Raw genomic sequence first — 23,395 nt, 5'->3', positions numbered from 1 at the left:
ACCAGCTGACCGTCTCAGGTGAGTCTCCCCTTTCCCTCCCTTCCAGCGATCCACACTGAGTTTGGGTCGTTTTTCCTCTCTTTGCCGTCTAGACTAGGACCCAGGCCTGAATGGCTCTGGGCTTCCGACCTTCACCTGTTTTGTCTGCCCATCTCTGCATCCTGTACCCTGCTTTGCTTCTGAGGCTGCTGGTGGGGACAGGATAGGAGAAAATCTGGGACTTCTCCTGCCACTCTGTATTGTAACCAGAGGCTCCTTCTCCAGGGACGTTCACCTCTGGGCTCTAGGATGTCCCAGTGCCTCATGGTCTCTAAGTCCTGGGGTCCTGGGAGAATGCAGGGGCCGTAGACTGTGGGAGTCGGGGGCTCTGGCTACTGTACCAAGGCCAAGGGATGTGAGACTCAGGCTGGTATCTGCTGGACTGGACATGTGTGTGTCACTCATGGGCTCTGTCCTTTCTGGGGGGTGGTTGGAGTCTGTGCTACAGTAGTGAGAGGAACTTCATATTGGGGACCGGAAAGGATGAGGAGCCAGCAAGGCAAGGTGGATGCAGATTGAGGGAGGAATTCTGATGAGATGATCGCGGGGCGCTGCGTTTTTGCCCATGCTCCAAGACAGGGAAGACATCTTAGACAGGACAGATGTCAGGAGACTCAGGCCCCAGAGGTTGCCCCAAATCTGTCACCACGGTAAGACAATACTCTGAACAGAACAGAACTCGTTCTGAGGACCTTTTTCGAGACGGTGACAAGGACAGGCCTTAACAGGCACACACATGTTCTAGGACATAGGAATTCCAGTAAGAGAAATCATAGGTACAGGAAAGACTTCAGCGAACAGACTGCACAGAATAAGACGAAAACGGCCACCTCCCAGGGACCCCCTCGATGACACTGTGGATTGAGCCCCAGTGTTGACAGCCCTGGAGTGTGGTTGTGGGGAATGGATCGGGGGCTGTAAAGATGGTGACCCTGGGGGCAGTGAGCCAGTATCTCCCTTCCTGAAAGGGAGGTGAGTCTAAGGCCAATACAGACAGATGCCCTGTTTTGAGGACACTTGGAAAGGTAGAGTACGCAGATCTGGGACCGACAGATGCCCCAGGCAGACAGAGTCCTCAGGAAAGATGCATTGTCAAGGTGAGGCCAGCCAGTATCTGGATACCAGAGCTGCTGCAGTTGGTCAGGAGGACTGTGAACCTGAGGGAGAAACGAGATGCCCAGAGCATCCAAGAGTCAGGCACTTAGTTTCTCCAACAGGAGGTGACTGTCACCTCCAATCTCGAACACGAGCAAGGTAGAGCATTGGGCAGAATGGGGCCCACGCCTTAAAGAAAAGGGAGTTGTACCGCAAAAGGACTGAGGTCGGCATCTCCCACAGCGGAGACCAGACCTCTGAACCCCTTCCCGTCCGCCGCCCCGCAGGTCAGCCCAAGGCCGGGCCCTCGGTCACTCTGTTCCCGCCCTCCTCTGAGGAGCTCAGCGCCAACAAGGCCACACTGGTGTGTCTCATCAATGACTTCTACCCCGGCGCTGTGACGGTGGCCTGGAAGGCAGACGGCAGCCCCGTCACCCAGGGCGTGGAGACCACCAAGCCCTCGAAACAGAGCAACAACAAGTACGCGGCCAGCAGCTACCTGAGCCTGACGCCTGAAAGCTGGAAATCTAAGAGCAGCTACAGCTGCCTGGTCACGCACGAGGGGAGCACCGTGGAGAAGACGCTCGCCCCCTCGCAGTGTTCTTAGGACCTTCCGCCTACCCCCACAGAGGGGTTGGAGTAGAAGGACACCCGGGAGAAGGATCCCTTTCCCAATCCTGCACCCCATCACCCTCAATAAAAAGTGCTCAATGTCTATCAGACATCCTGCTCTCTGCTCATTCTTGGCTCTTGCATTTTCTCCTGATCTCCACCATCCCCGGGTGACACGACCCTCCTGCTGTTGCCGGAAAGCAGTCAGGGGAAGGTGTCTCCATGTTTCCATGAGGGTGAGTTTCACATGAAATAGCCCAGAGAAAGTTCCAGAACAGGGGATCATCGTAGCACCCATCGGAAGAGCCCGTGTTCACGCCTTCTCTTTTTCACACTTTTCTTGGTCCGTGTCCACCTTCAATACCCACTCACTTTGGTCCCCACAGCCCTCGAGAGAGAGCCAAAGCGCCCTCACTTGATTCGTCAGTTGACATTCACGTGGCTTCCACTGGCTTCATAGAATTTGGGGAAATGCCCATTCCCACACTCTAGAGCCTCCCTCCTCTCTTAGGACTCCCTTTCTCCTATCACCAGGGACATGGCCCCGTGCCCAGTCCTTCAGGCATCTCTGTCACACAAAGTACAGGACCCTCATCCCTGGACCCCACTCATTCACTCCATACTCATCCTCGGGGACCCTCCTACCACACGCGTCTCACAGGGCTCCCAGGCGTGTTCAAGTCTCCTGGGAGACAGGTCCTGTCAGCTGTCTCGTCACCCTATGGGCCAGCCTCCACTGACTGCACCATGACACTGAACGACCGCGTATTCCCAGGTGATCTGCCCGGGAAATGAGTGTGAAAATCAAGCATCTGATTCTAGGAATGGGACTAGAATCCTACAATGGGACTTGCCTGTAAATTGAGTCACCTTCTTACAAGAAAAGCTGTGCTATGAGACACACATGCATGCACACACACGCACACACACGCACACGTACAAATGCACTTAAAAGTACACTTACAAATGATCCAAAGAACAGTGTTTTTTCCAATACATGGCCCTGAAGATCGTTTGTCTGAGAGCTTCTGAAAGACCTGGGGAAGAGAGTACTGAGGTGGGGACTCAGGAAGGACACGAACAAGGAACCCCCAGTCATCGCAGTCCAGGGTTCTGAGTGTCCGGCTGTGACCCCTGACAAGTGAAAGGGCAGGGACATTCCAGTCCAGGCGACACTAGTGAACCGGGACATGTGTGATTCAGAAGAAATACAAGGGCACAACAGACACACAGAGGAAGCTCATAGAAAAGAGATGCTGGAGTAGTGATGGCTTCCTTATCCAGTAGGGCCGTGACTGAGGCATCCCAGCCGGAGTTCATCAATGCGCCCAGGGAATGAGGCAGATGCCGACATGACACACTGAATGGGGACCCAACAGTGACCGTCCCACTGCACCTTCACTCTGTCCCGGCCAAACGGAAACACTGGAGCATAGATGGTGTGGAATGGTCTGGGTCTGAGGCAAAGGTGATGCTCCCCGCACCTGCGCTCCCGTCCCCACCCCGGAATACTGCTCCGTCTCCTCTGCTGAGGATGTGCTGTATTCCAGGACCTCCCATGAGTCCCAGGGCTACAAAGGGATCTCCACACCATCATATGTGTGGTTAAGAAAACCAAGTCACCGATTTCACACCGACAGCAAGAATCGGGCAGAGACAAGGAACACATCCTACGTAAGCATGAAATTAGGTGAAAATTCTTCTTCAATATCACACATTGTCTGCAATGTCATCCCATGACCAAAAACAAGGAAAACCCTCAAGCGCCATGACATTGCAATTCCTTCCTCAGAGGCACCACTTCTTACCCAGCCATCTGCCCGATCACCACCCGTGACAAGGAGGCTGGACTTTGGGCCTCCAGTGCAGCTGCAGCTGGGCCTGGGCAGGGGCTGAAGCGGGTGAAAAGAGGTTTGTGATCGAGGCTGTGTCACTGTGTGCTGTGTTCGGCGGAGGGACCCAGCTGACCGTCTCAGGTGAGTCTCCCCCTTTGCCTCCTTCCTGGGGTCCACACTGAAGTTTGGGTCGATTTTCCTCTCCTTGCCATCGAGTCTTGGACTGGGGTCTGAATGGCTCTGGCCTTCTGTACCTTCACCTGTTCGTCTGCCCGTCTCTGCATCCTCTACCCTGTTTTGTGTCTGAAGCCTCTGGCGGGGACAGGATAGAAGAATCCCAAGAACCCCTCCCGCCATTCCTCACTGAAACCTGGAGCTCCCTCTCCAGGGGACTTCACCTCTGGACTCTAGGATCTTTGGCTGCCCTGAGCCCTGAGGTCCCGGGAGAATGGAGGGACCGTAGGACCGTGGGAGTGGGTGGCTCTGGCTGCTGCACCAAGGCCAGGGGATGTGGGAAGCAGGCTGAGATCTGCTGAATTGGACATGTGTGTGTGTAACTCTTGGGCTCTGGCCGTTTTGGGTGGTACTTTGGAGCTAATGCAGGGAGAGTGAGAAGAACTTTGTGTAGGGGTCATGGAGAGGATGAGAAAGAACCAAGGCAAGGTGGACTGATATGGAGAGAAGAATTCCCATGAGATGACAACAAGGTGCTGGGTTTTGACTCGTGCTCAAGACAGGCAAGACCCCTCAGACAGGACAGATGTCGGGATGCTCAGGCCTCAGATGTTGTTTCATACCTATCATGGCTGTGAGAGTGCTCTCAGAACTAATCTTGTTTGGGGACCTTTTTCGAGACAGGTGATGAGTAAAGGCCTTGACAGGCACACTGATATCGTAGGACAGACAGATGCCCCCAGGATAAATCACAGGATCAGGGAAGGCTTCAGAAAATAGTCTCAGTCCAGGACAGTCACCACCCAGGGCGACTCGCGTAGTCACCCTGGAATTCGGGCCAGGTGCTCACAGCCCTGGAGCGTGGTTGTGGGGAGGGAATTGGGAGATGGAGCCATGGTGTCAGGGGGGCTGTGAGCGAGTGTCTTTTGTCCTGAAAGGGAGGAGAGTCTAAGGCAAGGCCAGACAGGTGCCCCGTTTTGAGGATTCTGGGGAGAGGGAAAGTAGGCAGATCTGGGACCGACAGATGCCCCAGGACAGACAGAGTCCTCAGGAAAGATGCAGGGTCAAGGTGAGGCCAGTCAGTACCAAGGCATCAGAGGTGCAGTGGTGGGTCAGGACTACTGTGGGCTTGAGGGAGAAACGAGGGGCCAAGCGCAGCTCAGAGGTGCGAAGAGTCCGGCACTGAGGTTGTCCAAAGGAGGTACTGTCACCTCCCATCCAGTACATGAGCAAAGTAGAGCTACGAACATCCTGGAGCCCACGCCCAGGACCTGGGGGACCTATACCCACATCTGGACAGAGGTGGGCAGCTCCCACAGTGGAGACCAGACCTCTGACCTCCTTCCCCTCCCCCACCCACAGGTCAACCCAAGGCCGGGCCCTCGGTCACTCTGTTCCCGCCCTCCTCTGAGGAGCTCAGCGCCAACAAGGCCACACTGGTGTGTCTCATCAATGACTTCTACCCCGGCGCTGTGACGGTGGCCTGGAAGGCAGACGGCAGCTCCGTCACCCAGGGTGTGGAGACCACCAAGCCCTTGAAACAGAGCAACAACAAGTATGCGGCCAGCAGCTACCTGAGCCTGACGCCTGAAAGCTGGAAATCTAAGAGCAGCTACAGCTGCCTGGTCACGCACGAGGGGAGCACCGTGGAGAAGACACTCGCCCCCTCGCAGTGTTCTTAGGACCTTCTGTCTCCCCCTCTCAGGGGACGTCCTCAGCCAGACACCTCTTCCCCCAGATCTCCACTGGACCCCTGAGACCTCTGCTCAGAATGGCTCACACTGGGCAAGTCTAACATCCTCCTCATGTTTTCTTCACTTCAATAAAGATCTAATCATTTATCATCTGACATTTCTCATGTGCATTGTGTGTCTGATCACCTGTCTGGTGTAAGAGGTCACACTGATCCAAGGGCAGTGGTACCCTCCATGAAATCCCATGCCTCTCTTCACCCACGTATATGAAGTTCCATAGGGAACAGCAGATATCTGAATAGTTTTGGGAGCCATGAGCCAAAATTTCCCTTGGTTTTGGGAAGAAGGGATGCAGCGTAAAAGAAGGGTCAAGGGAGAGTGATCCCGGGGCGCTGAACGATGCATCTTCTAAGTACTTTTCTCAAACTTTGACAATGCATGTTAACTGAGTAAAGACACCGACAAGTCCTGCAGCAGAGAAACACTTTCATACCATATAGCTTAACAATTTCCCATCGTTTCCATGCCCAGACGAACTCAGTGAGTCCTGCAACACTCTTTAAGACAGTGGTGCTCCTGGTCACTGCTGCTGGGAATAGAGTGTCAGGCTGAGGCATAATGAAGCCGAGTTTATGCTCCGATGGGCCAGGGTCAGGGTCAGGCTCAAAGTGGCCTCATCAGAGTGTTAGCGCCCCATCAGGAACAGTCTCATCTTTTGAAATAGGACCAGAGAGACCTTTTTATGGTCGCTTTCCTAATGGAGCAGGTGAAATCAGCCGGCATGAGGAGGGACCCAAGAGAACACGATAAATGAGAATGGTCACCGTCCTGGACCCAGAATGTGTGCCCAGCGATTTTCTAAGAAGGGTATGCCAACTGGAAGTCAGGAATAGAGGAAGAACAGGACAGACAAGATAGGGCTGCACGAATGTGTCCCCTGGCCTCGGAAAGTTTAGGATCTCTGAGCACTCTGTGTCTCCAGGCCTATTGGCCACGGCCACAGTGACCTCTCACTCTCTGTGGACAAGCCTAGGGTACAATTGCAGCTGGTGTCAGAGACACTTTCTCACAGGGCCTGATGCAGTTGAGGTCAACCTTGCAGGGGTGCGGGCATGGCCGGCCTGGCCGTCGTCAGTGCCCTATGCCTCCTGGGTGGGACATGGCGCAGCCTTGCATAGACCTGCTGCACAGCCAGGACAGCCCGAGGACACGGCCCTCGAAGAAGGAGCCCTGCAGCCACAAAGGGTCCGCCTCTGAGCTTGATCCCAGCCACATCTCCTCTACGCAAGCCCAGGAAGGGGAAGGGTGTCCATGCCCTAGTGTCCCACAGGACCTGCCTGACCCCATTTCCCAGAACTGAGAGCTGAGACCCAGCACCCAGGGGACCCCGCAAGATCTCCGCCATCTCACGGGCCCTGAGGGTAGGACAGAATTCAGCCACCGTGAGCTGAAAACCCTGGAAACTAACGCCTCTTAATGCTTTTACAATTTTTATTACAAAGATATGAAAACACAAAAGAAGCAGACACAATGAAAATAATAACCCGCTGTTCCCACCGACTGGTGCCCAAACTTCAATTCGCCGATGATGCCGACCCACCCACGGCACAATGTTCTGAACCAAATTTCATGTATTCTATCTTCTCGTCTTTACTATTTCATCTGTATCCTGGAAATATAGGGAGACAAAAAATACCTGCCTATCGCTAAGAACAAATGGAAAGGATCCATAGATCCTTCACATCAAGGAATAGTTCCTCATGCTCTCTTCAGAGGTACATAAACATCTAGTGGATTTCTTTAGTTAACTTTGCGGTGCTGTTGTTCCTTTGTGGATTTTAACTTTGTGTATATGTGAATGAAAGAATAAAATCGGCATTGGTGAGCATGCTGCTGTAGGCCTGCTTGGACATATTCGAACCTCTTTCTTGCCAGGTAGGGTCACGATGCAGTCCTCGGGCCCCGGGATGCAACCAAATGCTTCTGTCTCCTTCTGGTCTCCCTGGGACGTGGCCCTAGGAAGAACAAACGAGGTCCAGCTGCGACCTCTCAGCAAGACCGCTTCCCAGGATGCTCGGCTACAGCCATCCATGTGATGTCCACTGCCTCTCATGCGCAGTATTCAACAGGAAGCAATGGTACCTGGCGATATTTGTCTCCTCCCCGACTCGCCCTGTGCGGGCTGCACCTCGTGCCTGAAGGGAGTGTCCGGAGCTGCTCCTTCTCCACCCCACGGTGTGTTTCATTCCCTCATGGAAAAGAAGAAATGGAGACTCTTCCCTTTTGTCGAGCAGTTTACAAAATTCAGAACAACAGCTACTTGTGGGAGTCTGGGTTTCCAGGGACCGTACTACCGAGCACGTGGAGTCACCTGTCCTGGTCCACCATGGCGGCGGGATTTAGGTTGGGGCTTCAGTGTCACCTTGCAGAGCAGATGCCAGCCTGGGGCGGTGGCCCCGACTTCCTCCATCACAGCTGCACACAGGGGGCTGTGGGTGGGGCTGGGCCTCCCGGAGAGGGGTTTTTGTATGAGACTGTGTCACAGTGTTGGGTGTTCGGCGGAGGGACCCAGCTGACCGTCCTAGGTGAGTCTCCTCTTCCCCCTCCTTGCCTGTTCTCCCAGAGCTTTGGGTAATTTTCTGCTGTGATTGCACTTTTTCTGTGTCTTCTTCAGCCCTTGGCCAAGCTTTCAGCCGGGACCCCAGGCTGGGTGCCCTGACCTCTTCCCCTCCCTGCTCTTACTGTGCTGCTTGGCTCCATTGCTCGCCTCAGACACCTGAGGCAGAAAGATGGACAGGGTGAACAGGAGCCTCTTCTATCTGTCTGCTTGGGACATGCTGATTTCTGACCTACTCAGTTCTGTCCACCAATTTGGACTCCTGTTCGACCAGCTTTGTCTTGGGGTTCTTAGGGAGCCCCAACTCAAGGAGTAGAGGGAACTAGGAGTATTGAAGGTATGACCACATAGAGACCTCAAAGCACCCAGAGCCCTAGGGACTGAGTTGGAGACACACTGCACATAGGTTCAGAGAGTTCCCCGGGACTTGGCATTCAAGATGCAGGCCCAAAAATGGAGAAGGGGTGGAGGAACTCCCACGGGCTTCTGGACGGTGGCCGTGTGGAGTGCTCAGCCAGTCTAGACTCAAGGAACCCGGCAGAAGGGAGGACAGAGTGAAGGGGTAAGGTGTCAGAACCTAGGAAGCCGCACAAGGGTCATCAGAAAACAGGGGTGAAGGATGCCAGGGTCTGTGCAGAAAATACTCCCTTCTATAATGAAGGTCAACCCCACAGCATGAAATCTCTAATGATGTGGCTATAAGACCAGAGAGAAAAAAGACAAAACTGTGGAGTCAGAGAACCACGGACAGGCAGACAACTCTGATCATAATGGGCAGAACCCCATGTGAGGCTCCGGGAGAAATAGATTTGGGTCAGAACAGGCCTTAGAGCAAAGGCCCAAAGGCATCCAGAAAAGAAGTATCGGCTCAGCTACATAATCGGAATCCCCCAACAGTAGGGAACAAAGCTCAGATGATCCGCTCTGGGACAGACAGGCACACATTGAAAACAAACTCAGGCTGAGTGTCAGGAGGTTGGTTGAAGGACCAGGACAGTGAGACTCAGAAATCTGTGATAAGGGCCAGGATCCACGAGGTTATCAGGACAGTAACAGAAGGTATCCAGAAAGAGTTTCTCAGAAGAGAAATACTGCTATGGGAAACCACTACACAAGCCTTCCTTTGAACAGACACTCAGAACAAAAGGTCCTAAACAGGGGATCTTAACCTAAGACTAGAGTCTTCAGAAAAACCTTCCAGACTGAGGTCAACAGATCCCAGGGAGGAAGACATCCTCCTCACCTCCTCCCCCTCGCTCACCCCACAGGTCAGCCCAAGGCTGGGCCCTCGGTCACTCTGTTCCCGCCCTCCTCTGAGGAGCTCAGCGCCAACAAGGCCACACTGGTGTGTCTCATCAATGACTTCTACCCCGGCTCTGTGACGGTGGCCTGGAAGGCAGACGGCAGCCCCGTCACCCAGGGCGTGGAGACCACCAAGCCCTCGAAACAGAGCAACAACAAGTACGCGGCCAGCAGCTACCTGAGCCTGACGCCTGAAAGCTGGAAATCTAAGAGCAGCTACAGCTGCCTGGTCACGCACGAGGGGAGCACCGTGGAGAAGACGCTCGCCCCCTCGCAGTGTTCCTAGGACCCTCCGCACTCCCCTCACGGGGGCTGGAGCAGAAGGACGCCCGGGGGATCCCCCTCCCAATCCTTAGTCGGCCTCGTCTCTGCACCCCATCAGCTCTCAATAAAATGTGCTCATTCTCAATCAGACATCATGTTTGCTCATTCTTGATTTATGAACTTTTATCCTGATTTCAACGATCCCCAGGTGACAGAATTTTCAGTCGCTGTGGCAAAGGACAGTGGAAATGTTGGTCTGTTACACTAAGGGAAATTTCACTCCCTCCCAGAACAGTCCATAGAATGTTTCAGAGCCAGTTGTCAAGCAGGCGGACCCAGGACAGCTTGCGTAGGCACCTTCCCTAACCTTGCTGTTATTGTGTGGACTCTGCCCACCCCAGAGACCACACGCTGCGTGGACCCCACATATCCAGGGGAGAGCCTGAGCTCCCTTCCCTGGATTCCTCAGTCCTTCCAGTCGCATTCCTTCCACAGCTTCCTAGCCTTTCTGGCAATCCCTCCATTTAATCTAGAGCATTTCTCCTTCCTTAGGGTCTCCCTGAGGGTCTTACTTCACCTGGGACACAGCCATCTGCCCCTTTCAGGCCCTCACTGTCACGGAAACTACAGGGTCCTCAGTCCCTGGGCTCTGGTCAACCCTCCGTATCCCACGTGGACACCTCCCTACCATATGTGTCATAGAGGGGTCCCTGTCATGCCAGCTTCCAGGGACAACCGGTGACAAGTGAAAGGGCAGGAACATTCTGGTCCAAGTAGAGACTGAGGAAGTTGGCGGCAGGGAGTCTCAGCAGAAACAGAAACAGAGACGACAAAGCCTGCTGAGCATGACGCTGTGTCAGAGAAACAAGGATACCAGGCCTGCGTGTCCTGTGCGTGAGCTCCGCGGGTGACAAAAATGTCTGGCCGCAGGCTGAGGCACTGGGTTTCCTGGCCCTGCTCACAGCACGCAGGTTCAGTCAAGGACATCGTTGTATGTTGCAAGTGGTAGGTGCACTGCGACTAGGTTCATCTTCACCCGGGACGCATGTAAATCCAAAGGAGTGTTAGAGGACCCCAGACACTCACACTCAGAACACTCATAAAATAAGGAGCTGGGGGCAGTGAGCACATCTGCCCATGCCCGGGGCCCTGACTGTGCCATGCAGCTCTCCTCAGCCCCCGCACACAGGCCGGCGCCACCACTGGCCTCACAAGGGGGACCAAAGAGTGACCTTTCCACTTTTCCTGCAGGCTGGCGAGGCCAACGGCAGAGAGCTGGCGGTCAGGACCGTGCATCTGGGTCAGGGTCCGGAGGGTGAACGTCATTCTTCTCCCAGCCACACTTGCATTGACCACTCCATGAATCTACTCCGCCTCCTCTCCCGAGGAAGTGGTAGCATCCGACATTCCAAAACAATCCCCATTCACAATAGGAATCCCTGCACCAACTTCAGTGTGATTCAACAACCCTAGTCATCATTTCACAATGACGACTGAAATTCCATTCACAGATGTCACCACATTGTACCCAGCCATCTGCCCGATCACCACCCGTGACAAGGAGGCTGGACTTTGGGCCTCCAGTGCAGCTGCAGGTGGGCCTGGGCAGGGGGTGTAGGGGGTGAAAAGAGGTTTCTGTACGAGGCTGTGTCACTGTGTTATGTGTTCGGCGGAGGGACCCAGCTGACCGTCTCAGGTGAGTCTCCCCTTTCCCTCCCTTCCGGCGATCCACACTGAGTTTGGGTCGTTTTTCCTCTTCTTGCAGTCTAGAATAGGCCCCGGGCCTGAATGGCTCTGGGCTTCCGACCTTCACCTGTTTTGTCTGCCCATCTCTGCATCCTGTACCCTGCTTTGCTTCTGAGGCTGCTGGTGGGGACAGGATAGGAGTAATCTGGGACTTCTCCTGCCGCTCTGTATTGTAACCAGAGGCTCCTTCTCCAGGGACGTCCACCTCTGGGCTCTAGGATGTCCCAGTGCCTCATGGTCTCTAAGTCCTGGGGTCCTGGGAGAATGCAGGGGCCGTAGACTGTGGGAGTCGGGGGCTCTGGCTACTGTACCAAGGCCAGGGGATGAGAGACTCAGGCTGAGATCTGCTGGACTGGACATGTGTGTGTCACTCTTGGGCTTTGTCCTTTCTGGGTGATAGGTTGGAGTTATTGCAGCAATAGTGAGAGGGACTTTATGTTGGGGAATGGAGAGTAGGAGGAGGAAGCAAGGCAAGTGGGTGAGGACAGAGGGAGGAATTCCATGGTGATGTCTGCAGCTGGGTTTATGCCATGCTCTAAGATAGGGAAGAGCCTAAGACAGGATGTTGTCAAGAGATTCAGGCCCCGGAAGTTGCCCCACGCCTAACGCCGCTGCAAGAGAATTCTCAGAACACATCCTCTTTCTGTGGACCTCTGCTGGGACAGGGACAAGGACAGGCCTTGACAGGCACGCAGATACCCTAGGACAAAGGGAGTCCCCTAGGTAAATCATGGGTACAGGAAAAGCTTTAGGAAACACACAACCCAGACTCAGACCAGGACACCACCTCCAAGGGACACCCTCAAAGACACCCTGGAATTCAGCCCCGGTGTTGACAGCCCTGGAGTGTGGTGATGGGGAATGGATTGTGTGTGCAACGATAGTGTCAGGGGGACTGGGAGGAGAGTCTAAGGCTAGGACAGACAGATGCCCTGTTTTGAGGACATGGGGAGAGGGACCAGAGGCAGATTTGGGATCGACAGAACCAAGGACAGACAGAGTCCTCAGGAAAGATACAGGGTCAAGGTGAGGCCAGCCAGTACCAGGACAGCAGAGGTGCGGTGGTGGGTCAGGAGGACTGTGACACTGAGGGAGAAACGGGGGGCCAAGAAGGGACCAGAGCTGCCAAGAGTCAGGCACTGAGATTCTCCATCAGGAGGTGACTGTCACCTCTCATCCCAGACATGAGCAAAGTGGAGCGATGGGCAGACTGGGGCCCTCAGCCTGGACCTGGGGGAGCTGGACCCACATCAGGACTCAGGTCAGCAGCTCCCACAGTGCAGACCAGACCTCTGACCTCCTGCCCCTCCCCACCCACAGGTCAGCCCAAGGCCGGGCCCTCGGTCACTCTCTTCCCGCCCTCCTCTGAGGAGCTCAGCGCCAACAAGGCCACACTGGTGTGTCTCATCAATGACTTCTACCCCGGCGCTGTGACGGTGGCCTGGAAGGCAGACGGCAGCACCGTCACCCAGGGCGTGGAGACCACCAAGCCCTCGAAACAGAGCAACAACAAGTACGCGGCCAGCAGCTACCTGAGCCTGACGCCCGAAAGCTGGAAATCTAAGAGCAGCTACAGCTGCCTGGTCACGCACGAGGGGAGCACCGTGGAGAAGACACTCGCCCCCTCGCAGTGTTCTTAGGACACTCTGTCCCCCACCACAGAGGGGCTGGAGCAGAAGGACACCTGGGAGGATCCCCCTCCCAATCCTCAGTCAGCCTCGTCCCTGCACCCCGTCAGCCCTCAATAAAATGTGCTCATTGTCAATCAGACATCCTGCTCTCTGCTCATTCTTGGCTTATACTTTTTTGCCCTGATCTCCCCCATCCCCAGGTGACACATCCCTCCTTTTCCCATGGAAAAAAATCCACTGTCTGTTTCCCCACTTTTCCCTGAGGTTGTACTTCACTATCACACAGAATCACGTAGAAAATATTCCAGAACTAAGATCCTGGCTGCACGACCCCGGATAGCCCATGTTCACACCTTCTCTATCTCACTGTTCTTGTGTGGACCATGTTCACCCTGAGGCCCACTCCCCTTCGTCCTCATGGCCCCCAGAAGAGAGCCGAAGCTCCCTCCCCTGGATTCCTCCTCCATCTTTTCATTCGTATGTTTTCTGTGGCTTCCTAGCATTTCGGGAAATCCCGACCCACACACTCTAGAGCCTCCCTCCTCTCTTAGGACTCCCCTTCTCCATCCTCACCAGGGACATGGCCCTGTGCCCCGTCCTTCAGGCCCTCACTGTCACACAAAGTACAGGACCCTCAGTCCCTGGACCCCAGTTATTCACTCCATACTCATCCTCGGGGACCCTCCTACCACATGCGTCTCACAGGGCTCCCAGCTGTGTTCAGGTTCCCTGGGTGACAAGTCCTGTCAGCTGTCTCATCACCCTATGGGCCAGCCTCCACTGACTCCACCATGACACTGAATGATCGCTTAGTCTCAGGTGACCTGACCAGGAAATGCATGTGAAAATCAAGCATCAGATTCTAGGAATGAGACTAAAATTCTAGAATGAGACTGGCCTGTAAACTGATTCACCTTCTTATAAGTAAAAGCTGTGCTATCACACCCACACAAAGAGGTCCAAATGCACATGAACATAAGCTCAACACAACCCTCACAAACATGGCCTTGTTGGGGACTTCTTTGGGGGACTTTAGAAGAACTGGTGTAGGAGGTACAGAGGTAGAGACTCAGATCGAACACACTGTTGGGAGCCGTTTTGAGAAGCCATTATGAGGCACTGAAGAACTCACGTAGCTAAAAGCCATGGTATGGCCGATGAGTTTAAAACAATGGTCACCTTGATAAGCCTCATAAAGTCACCTTTTAAGGTCATGGAATGTTATACTACCACGGAAACAAGAACGTGTAGGATCTTATGGAATTGACAAGCATTGTTTTAGATATGTATGGTGTGCTTTGCTATGGTAACGTGGTGATCGATTATGGTACTCAAAATCGCATAAAAAGGCTATGCTAAATACACTCAGAGCTGCAGCTCTGACTGCATGCCCTCCCGGAAAGATCTTTTCTGTCCTCTCTTTTTTCCTCAGGCTTCACCCCCCTCTTTCAGGTGCTGTTCGATCTCAGCCGGCTGGCTCCGGCAACACACAGAAACAATGCGGTCCCCAGGTTCTCAGTGTCCTGGTGTGACCACTGACGACTGAAAGGGCAGGATCATGCCAGGCGACCCGAGGTGGTTTGCGGCAGGAGTCTGGCCAGGAACAGCAGGCAGCATCCTCTACCTTGTTTTGCTTACAGACCATGACACTATGTCACAGAGAGAAGGATCCAGGCTACTGTGTCTCTTGTGCGAGCTCTGCAGAGAACGTGGAGAGACCGGAATGCAGGCTGAGGTTTGGGGTGTTGGGGCCCCACACACGGCATGCAGGTTCAGTCCACGGGTACAATGTATGTCACGGGATGTGGGCTCAACCCTGTCCTACCGACAGTAATGAACTAGGACATGTGTGATTCAGAAGAATGGCAAGAGGACAATAAACACACACCGGGAGCTCCTAAGAGGAGGCGCTGGGAGGAGCGATCGCCTCCCTATCTTTGCAGGGCCGTGACTGGGGCATTCCTGCTGGAATTCAGTCCATGCGCCCAGATGCCAACACGAGGGACAAAAGGGGGACCGAGTAGTGACCATCCCACTGCATCTTCAGTCTACCCAGGCTGCAGAGACACTGGAGCTAAGTACGGTGCAGGAGGATCTGGGTCCTCAAGGACAAGCGATTCTTCTACCACCTGCTCAAGGACAAGCGATTCTTCTACCACCTGCTCAAGGACAAGCGATTCTTCTACCACCCGCGCTTCCCGTCCTCACCCTGTAACCCTAGTCCATCTCTTCTGCTGGGAACGTCGTGCCTTCCAAGATCCCTCATGATTCCCAGGTCTGCAAAGGGATCCCCACACCACCATCTCTGTGGTTAAGAGGACATAGACGTCAGTTCCACCTTGACAGCATGACGTGGGCTGGGCCATGGAACAGATCCTACCTAAGAATAAAATTAGGTGAAAACTCTTATTCCATATCAGTACATTGTCTCCAATGTCATTCCGTGACCAAGGACATGTAAAATCCTAAAACTCCATGGTACACAAATTCCTTCCTCAGGGCCACCACTTCTTACCCAGCCACCTGCCCGATCGCCACCCGTGACAAGGAGGCTGGACTTTGGGCCTCCAGTGCAGCTGCAGGTGGGCCTGGGCAGGGGCTGAAGGGGGTGAAAAGAGGTTTCTGTACGAGGCTGTGTCACTGTGTATTGTGTTCGGCGGAGGGACCCAGCTGACCGTCTCAGGTGAGTCTCCCCTTTCCCTCCCTTCCAGCAATCCACACTGAGGTTTGGGTCACTTTTCCTGTCTCTGTCGTCCAGTCTAGGACCGGGGTGTGACTGGCTCTGGCCTTTCGTACCTTCACCTGTTTTGTCTGCCCATCTCTGCTTCCTGTACCCTGCTTTGCTTCTGAGGCTCCTAGTGGGAACAGGATAGGAGAAAATCAGGGACTTCTCCTGCTACTCCGTATTGTGACGAGAAGCTCTTTCTCCAGGGACTTTAACCTCTGGGCTCTAGGATGTCCCACTGCCTCAGGGTCTCCAAGTTCTGGGGTCCCGGGAGAATGCAGGGTTGTAGACTGTGGGACTGGGGCCTCTGGCTACTGTACCAAGGCCAGGGGATGAGAGACTCAGGCTGAGATCTGCTGGACTGGACATGTGTGTGTCACTCTTGGGCTTTGTCCTTTCTGGGTGATAGGTTGGAGTTATTGCAGCAATAGTGAGAGGGACTTTATGTTGGGGAATGGAGAGTAGGAAGAGGAAGCAAGGCAAGTGGGTGAGGACAGAGGGAGGAATTCCATGGTGATGTCCGCAGCTGGGTTTATGCCATGCTCTAAGATAGGGAAGACGACCCTTAGACAGAATGTTGTCAGGAGATTCAGGCCCTGGAAGTTTCCCCACGCCTAACGCCGCTGCAAGAGAATTCTCAGAACACATCCTCTTGCTGTGGACCTCTGCTGGGACAGGTGACAAGGACAGGCCTTGACAGGCACGCAGATACCCTAGGACAAAGGGAGTCCCCTAGGTAAATCATGGGTACAGGAAAAGCTTCAGGGAACATACAACCCAGACTCAGACCAGGACACCACCTCTGAGGGACACCCTCAAAGACACCCTGGAATTCAGCCCCGGTGTTGACAGCCCTGGACTGCGGAGATGGGGATGGATCGCGGGCAGCAACGATAGTGTCAGGGGGACTCTAGCCAGAAACTCCCTTCCCAAGAGGGAGGAGTGTCTAAGGCTAGGACAGACAGATGCCCTGTTTTGAGGACATGGGGAGAGGTACCAGAGGCAGATTTGGGACTGACAGAACCAAGGACAGACAGAACCCTCAGGAAAGATGCAGGGTCAAGGTGAGGCCAGCCAGTACCAGGGCAGCAGATGTGCCGTGGTGGGTCAGGAGGACTGTGACACTGAGGGAGAAACGGGGGGCCAAGAAGGGACCAGAGCTGCCAAGAGTCAGGCACTGAGATTCTCCATCAGGAGGTGACTGTCACCTCTCATCCCAGACATGAGCAAAGTGGAGCGATGGGCAGACTGGGGCCCTCAGCCTGGACCTGGGGGAGCTGGACCCACATCAGGACTCAGGTCAGCAGCTCCCACAGTGCTGACCAGACCTCTGACCTCCTGCCCCTCCCCACCCACAGGTCAGCCCAAGGCTGGGCCCTCGGTCACTCTCTTCCCGCCCTCCTCTGAGGAGCTCAGCGCCAACAAGGCCACACTGGTGTGTCTCATCAATGACTTCTACCCCGGCGCTGTGACGGTGGCCTGGAAGGCAGACGGCAGCACTGTCACCCAGGGCGTGGAGACCACCAAGCCCTCGAAACAGAGCAACAACAAGTACGCGGCCAGCAGCTACCTGAGCCTGACGCCTGAAAGCTGGAAATCTAAGAGCAGCTACAGCTGCCTGGTCACGCACGAGGGGAGCACCGTGGAGAAGACGCTCGCCCCCTCGCAGTGTTCTTAGGACACTCTGTCCCCCACCACAGAGGGGCTGGAGCAGAAGGACACCTGGGAGTATCCACCTCCCAATCCTCACTCGGCCTCGTCCCTGCACCCCGTCAGCCCTCAATAAAATGTGCTCATTGTCAATCAGACATCCTGCTCTCTGCTCATTCTTGGCTTATACTTTTTTGCCCTGATCTCCCCCATCCCCAGGTGACACAACCCTCCTTTTCCCATGGAAAAAAATCCACTCTGTTTCTCCACTTTTCCCTGAGGTAGTCTTTCACTATCACACAGAATCACGTAGAAAATATTCCAGAACTAAGATCCTGGCTGCACGACCCCGGATAGCCCATGTTCACACCTTCTCTATCTCACTGTTCTTGTGTGGACCATGTTCACCCTGAGGCCCACTCCCCTTCGTCCTCATGGCCCCCAGGAGAGAGCCGAAGCTCCCTCCCCTGGATTCCTCCTCCATCTTTTCATTCGTATGTTTTCCGTGGCTTCCTAGCATTTCGGGAAATCCCGACCCACACACTCTAGAGCCTCCCTCCTCTCTTAGGACTCCCCTTCTCCGACCTCACCAGGGACATGGCCCTGTGCCCCGTCCTTCAGGCCCTCACTGTCACACAAAGTACAGGACCCTCAGTCCCTGGACCCCAGTTATTCACTCCATACTCATCCTCGGGGACCCTCCTACCACATGCGTCTCACAGGGCTCCCAGCTGTGTTCAGGTTCCCTGGGTGACAAGTCCTGTCAGCTGTCTCATCACCCTATGGGCCAGCCTCCACTGACTCCACCATGACACTGAATGATCGCTTAGTCTCAGGTGACCTGACCAGGAAATGCATGTGAAAATCAAGCATCAGATTCTAGGAATGAGACTAAAATTCTAGAATGAGACTGGCCTGTAAACTGATTCACCTTCTTATAAGTAAAAGCTGTGCTATCACACACACACAAAGAGGTCCAAATGCACATGAACATAAGCTCAACACAACCCTCACAAACATGGCCTTGTTGGGCACTTCTTTGGGGGACTTTAGAAGAAGTGATGTAGGAGGTACAGAGGTAGAGACCCAGTTCGAACACACTGTCGGGAGCCGTTTTGAGAAGCCATTGTGGGGCACTGAAGAAGTCACGTAGCTAAAAGCCATGGTATGGCCGATGAGTTTAAAACACTGATCACCTTGATAAGCCTCATAAAGTCACCTTTTAAGGTAATGGAATGTTATACTACCACGGAAACAAGAACGTGTAGGATCTTATGGAATTGACAAGCATTGTTTTAGATATGTATGGTGTGCTTTGCTATGGTAACGTGGTGATCGATTATGGTACTCAAAATCGCATAAAAAGGCTATGCTAAATACACTCAGAGCTGCAGCTCTGACTGCATGCCCTCCCGGAAAGATCTTTTCTGTCTTCTCTTTTTTCCTCGGGCTTCACCCCCCTCTTTCAGGTGCTGTTCGATCTCAGCCGGCTGGCTCCAGCCACACAGAGAAACAATAACCAGTCTTTGCAGTCCCCAGGTTTTCAGTGTCCTGGTGTGACCACTGATGACTGAAAGGGCAGGGACATGCCAGGCGACCCGAGGTGGTTTGCGGCAGGAGTCTGGCCAGGAACAGCAGGCAGCATCCTCTACCTTGTTTTGCTTACAGACCATGACACTGTGTCACAGAGAGAAGGATCCAGGCTACTGTGTCTCTTGTGCGAGCTCTGCAGAGGACGTGGAGAGACCGGAATGCAGGCTGAGGTTTGGGGTGTTGGGGCCCCACACACGGCATGCAGGTTCAGTCCACGGGTACAATGTATGTCACGGGATGTGGGCTCAACCCTGTCCTACCGACAGTAATGAACTAGGACATGTGTGATTCAGAAGAATGGCAAGAGGACAATAAACACACACCGGGAGCTCCTAAGAGGAGGTGCTGGGAGGAGCGATCGCCTCCCTATCTTTGCAGGGCCGTGACTGGGGCATTCCTGCTGGAATTCAGTCCATGCGCCCAGATGCCAACACGAGGGACAAAAGGGGGACCGAGTAGTGACCATCCCACTGCATCTTCAGTCTACCCAGGCTGCAGAGACACTGGAGCTAAGTACGGTGCAGGAGGATCTGGGTCCTCAAGGACAAGCGATTCTTCTACCACCCGCGCTTCCCGTCCTCACCCTGTAACCCTAGTCCATCTCTTCTGCTGGGAACGTTGTGCCTTCCAAGATCCCTCGCGATTCCCAGGTGTGCAAAGGGATCCCCACACCACCCTCTCTGTGGTTAAGAGGACATAGACATCAATTCCACCTTGACAGCATGACGTGGGCTGGGCCATGGAACAGATCCTACCTAAGAATAAAATTAGGTGAAAACTCTTATTCCATATCAGCACATTGTCTCCAATGTCATTCCGTGACCAAGGACATGTAAAATCCTAAAACTCCATGGTACACAATTTCCTTCCTCAGGGCCACCACTTCTTACCCAGCCACCTGCCCGATCGCCACCCGTGACAAGGAGGCTGGACTTTGGGCCTCCAGTGCAGCTGCAGGTGGGCCTGGGCAGGGGCTGAAGGGGGTGAACAGAGGTTTCTGTACGAGGCTGTGTCACTGTGTATTGTGTTCGGCGGAGGGACCCAGCTGACCGTCTCAGGTGAGTCTCTCCTTTCCCCTCCTTCCAGCGATCCACACTGAGGTTTGGGTCGATTTTCCTGTCTCTGTCGTCCAGTCTAGGACCGGGGTGTGACTGGCTCTGGCCTTTCGTACCTTCACCTGTTTTGTCTGCCCATCTCTGCATCCTGTACCTTGCTTTGCTTCTGAGGCTGCTGGTGGGGACAGGATAGGAGTAATCTGGGACTTCTCCTGCCGCTCTGTATTGTAACCAGAGGCTCCTTCTCCAGGGACGTTCACCTCTGGGCTCTAGGATGTCCCAGTGCCTCATGGTCTCTAAGTCCTGGGTCCTGGGAGAATGCAGGGGCCGTAGACTGTGGGAGTCGGGGGCTCTGGCTACTGTACCAAGGCCAGGGGATAAGAGACTCAGGCTGAGATCTGCTGGACTGGACGTGTGTGTCACTCTTGGGCTCTGTCCTTTCTGGGTGATAGGTTGGAGTTATTGCAGCAATAGTGAGAGGGACTTTATGTTGGGGAATGGAGAGTAGGAAGAGGAAGCAAGGCAAGTGGGTGAGGACAGAGGGAGGAATTCCATGGTGATGTCCGCAGCTGGGTTTATGCCATGCTCTAAGATAGGGAAGAGCCTAAGACAGAATGTTGTCAGGAGATTCAGGCCCTGGAAGTTGTCCCACGCCTAACGCAGCTGCAAGAGATTTCTCAGAACACATTCTCTTGCTGTGGACCTCTGCTGGGACAGGTGACAAGGACAGGCCTTGACAGGCACATAGATACCCTAGAACAAAGGGAGTCCCCTAGGTAAATCATGGGTACAGGAAAAGCTTTAGGGAACATACAACCCAGACTCAGACCAGGATACCACCTCCGAGGGACACCCTCAAAGACACCCTGGAATTCAGCCCCGGTGTTGACAGCCCTGGAGTGTGGTGATGGGGAATGGATTGTGTGTGCAACGATAGTGTCAGGGGAACTGGGAGGAGAGTCTAAGGTTAGGACAGACTGATGCCCTGTTTTGAGGACATGGGGAGAGGGACCAGAGGCAGATTTGGGACTGACAGAACCAAGGAAAGACAGAACCCTCAGGAAAGATGCAGGGTCAAGGTGAGGCCAGCCAGTACCAGGGCAGCAGAGGTGCCGTGGTGGGTCAGGAGGACTGTGACACTGAGGGAGAAACGGGGGGCCAAGAAGGGACCAGAGCTGCCAAGAGTCAGGCACTGAGATTCTCCATCAGGAGGTGACTGTCACCTCTCATCCCAGACCTGAGCAAAGTGGAGCGATGGGCAGACTAGGGCCCTCAGCCTGGACCTGGGGGAGCTGGACCCACATCAGGACTCAGGTCAGCAGCTCCCACAGTGCTGACCAGACCTCTGACCTCCTGCCTCTCCTCCACCCACAGGTCAGCCCAAGGCTGGGCCCTCGGTCACTCTGTTCCCGCCCTCCTCTGAGGAGCTCAGCGCCAACAAGGCCACACTGGTGTGTCTCATCAATGACTTCTACCCCGGCGCTGTGACGGTGGCCTGGAAGGCAGACGGCAGCCCCGTCACCCAGGGCGTGGAGACCACCAAGCCCTCGAAACAGAGCAACAACAAGTACGCGGCCAGCAGCTACCTGAGCCTGACGCCTGACAGCTGGAAATCTAAGAGCAGCTACAGCTGCCTGGTCACGCACGAGGGGAGCACCGTGGAGAAGACGCTCGCCCCCTCGCAGTGTTCTTAGGACCTTCCGCCCCCCACCACAGAGGGGCTGGAGCAGAAGGACACCCAGGAGGATCCCCCTCCCAACCCTCAGTCAGCCTCGTCCCTGCACCCCATCTTCTCTCAATAAAATGTGCTCATTGTCAATCAGACATCGTGGTTTGCTCATTCTTGGTTTATGAATTTATGTCCTGACTCCACCATTTCTGGCTTTACAACCCTCCTGGCCCTGTGGAAAAGGAGCCAGTGGAAGAGGTCGCCCTGTGACCCTGAGGAGGAGTTTCACTCTCATCCTGAATCACCCAGAGAATATTCCAGAACAGGAGATCCAGATAACATGACACAAGACTGTCCAAGTAGGCACTTTCCCTAATTTCACTGTTGTCTGTGGACCCTGTCGACCCCTAAGGCCCATTCCTCTTGGTCCCCACTGCCCCCAGGAGAGAGCCTGATCTCCCCTCCCTGGATGCCTCAAGTCTTGCAATTCACATGCCTTCCACTGCTTTTTAGCATTTCCAGGAAATCCCCAACCTTCAAGTCTACAGCATTCCTCCTGGGGATCCTCACCTTGTCCTACTTAACTGGGACAAGCCCTCTGCCCAGTCCTTCAGGCTCTCACTGTCACACAAAGTACAGGACCCTCATCCCTGGACCCCACTCATTCACTCCATACTCATCCTCGGGGACCCTCCTACCACATGCGTCTCACAGGGCTCCCAGCTGTGTTCAGGTCCCCTGGGAGACAAGACCTGTCAGCTGTCTCATCACCCTATGGGCAAACCTCCACTGACTCCACCATGACACCAAACAATCGCTTATTCTCAGATGACCTGCCCAGGAAATGTGTGTGAAAATCAAGCATCTGATTCTAGGAATGGGACTAGAATTCTAGAATGGGACTAGCCTGTAAACTGATTCACTTTCTTACGAGTAAAAGCTGCTCTCTCTCTCTCTCTCTCTCTCTCTCTCTCTCTCTCTCTCTCTCTCTCTCTCTCTCTTTCTCTCTCTCTCTCTCTCACACACACACACACACGTATGAATGCACATAAACGGACACTCACAAAATACTCATAAAGACACATGTCCATTCATACACATGGCCGTGAAGATCATTTCTCTGGGAGGTTTTGAAAGAGCCGGGGAAGAAGGTACTGAGGTGCAGAAGCAGAAAGGACACAAAGAAAGAATAGCCAGTCATCGCAGTCCACGGGTTTGGGTTTCCAGAGAAAACCACTGACAGGTGAGAGGGCAGGGACATTCCAGCCCAGGTTGAGAGTGAGACCTGGAGACCTGAGAGTTTGCAGCAGGAGGCTGGCCAGGGACAGCAGGCAGAATCCTCTACCCTGTTTTGCTCACAGAGCATGACGCTGTGTCACAGAGAGAAGTATCTAGGCCTATGGGTCTCTTGTGTGAGCTCTGCAGGTGACATGGAAGGACCAGAAAGCACACGGAGGCCTGGGTTTTGGGGCCACACTCACAGCATGCAGGTTCAGTCCCGGGATACAATGTATATCACAGGTTGTGGGTTCACCCTGTCCTAGCGACATTAATGAACTGGGACATGAGTGATTCAGAAGAATTGTAAGGGGACAAGCGATACACACCGGGAGCTCATAGAAAAGAGATGGTGGGTGATTGCTTCCCTATTTTTGTAGGGCCATGACTGGGGAATTCCTGCTAGAATTCAGCCC

The 23,395-nt window shown here is 54.1% G+C and overlaps 1 long non-coding RNA gene and 5 gene segments (V, D, J or C); 5 read left to right on the top strand and 1 right to left on the bottom strand.

Annotated features, from left to right (window-relative positions):
- LOC107507566 overlaps positions 1-1,856 on the top strand; it is a gene marked incomplete in the record, with an annotated part of 398,083 nt that extends 396,227 nt beyond the window's left edge. The window contains 1 exon segment of the V gene segment in view: positions 1,420-1,856. Coding sequence covers positions 1,420-1,741 — 322 coding nt within the window.
- LOC107506678 overlaps positions 1-5,604 on the top strand; it is a 322,997-nt gene extending 317,393 nt beyond the window's left edge. Inside the window, 2 exon segments of the V gene segment in view lie at positions 3,685-3,722; positions 5,118-5,604. Of these exon segments, the coding sequence occupies positions 3,685-3,722; positions 5,118-5,437 (358 nt within the window).
- Positions 1-13,148, top strand: part of LOC107509302 — a 419,333-nt gene extending 406,185 nt beyond the window's left edge. The window contains 2 exon segments of the V gene segment in view: positions 11,291-11,328; positions 12,699-13,148. Of these exon segments, the coding sequence occupies positions 11,291-11,328; positions 12,699-13,018 (358 nt within the window).
- LOC118602773 lies at positions 6,723-9,444 on the bottom strand. Its single transcript, XR_004950751.1, has 3 exons — positions 9,333-9,444; positions 8,327-8,328; positions 6,723-8,030 (listed from the first exon to the last, which is right to left on the bottom strand). It is a non-coding gene; the product is annotated as an uncharacterized LOC118602773 (long non-coding RNA).
- An 862-nt stretch (positions 13,149-14,010) lies between the features above and the next one.
- On the top strand, positions 14,011-17,542 carry LOC107506338. The segment is given in 3 exon segments: positions 14,011-14,062; positions 15,558-15,692; positions 17,093-17,542. Coding segments are annotated over 3 exon segments (507 nt in total).
- Positions 17,543-19,896: 2,354 nt separating this feature from the next.
- LOC107506333 lies at positions 19,897-21,778 on the top strand (the record flags this gene model as incomplete). The annotated part of the segment is given in 2 exon segments: positions 19,897-20,035; positions 21,407-21,778. Coding segments are annotated over 2 exon segments (459 nt in total), but the record flags the coding sequence as incomplete, so codon positions are not given.
- Positions 21,779-23,395: the final 1,617 nt, after the last annotated feature.

The sequence above is a fragment of the Rousettus aegyptiacus genome, unplaced genomic scaffold (assembly GCF_014176215.1).
Source record: "Rousettus aegyptiacus isolate mRouAeg1 unplaced genomic scaffold, mRouAeg1.p scaffold_m13_p_5, whole genome shotgun sequence".
NCBI classification, from domain to species: Eukaryota; Metazoa; Chordata; class Mammalia; order Chiroptera; family Pteropodidae; genus Rousettus; species Rousettus aegyptiacus.
The sequence above is the reverse complement of the archived record's forward strand: the minus strand, read 5'-3'. Positions and strand labels throughout refer to the sequence as shown.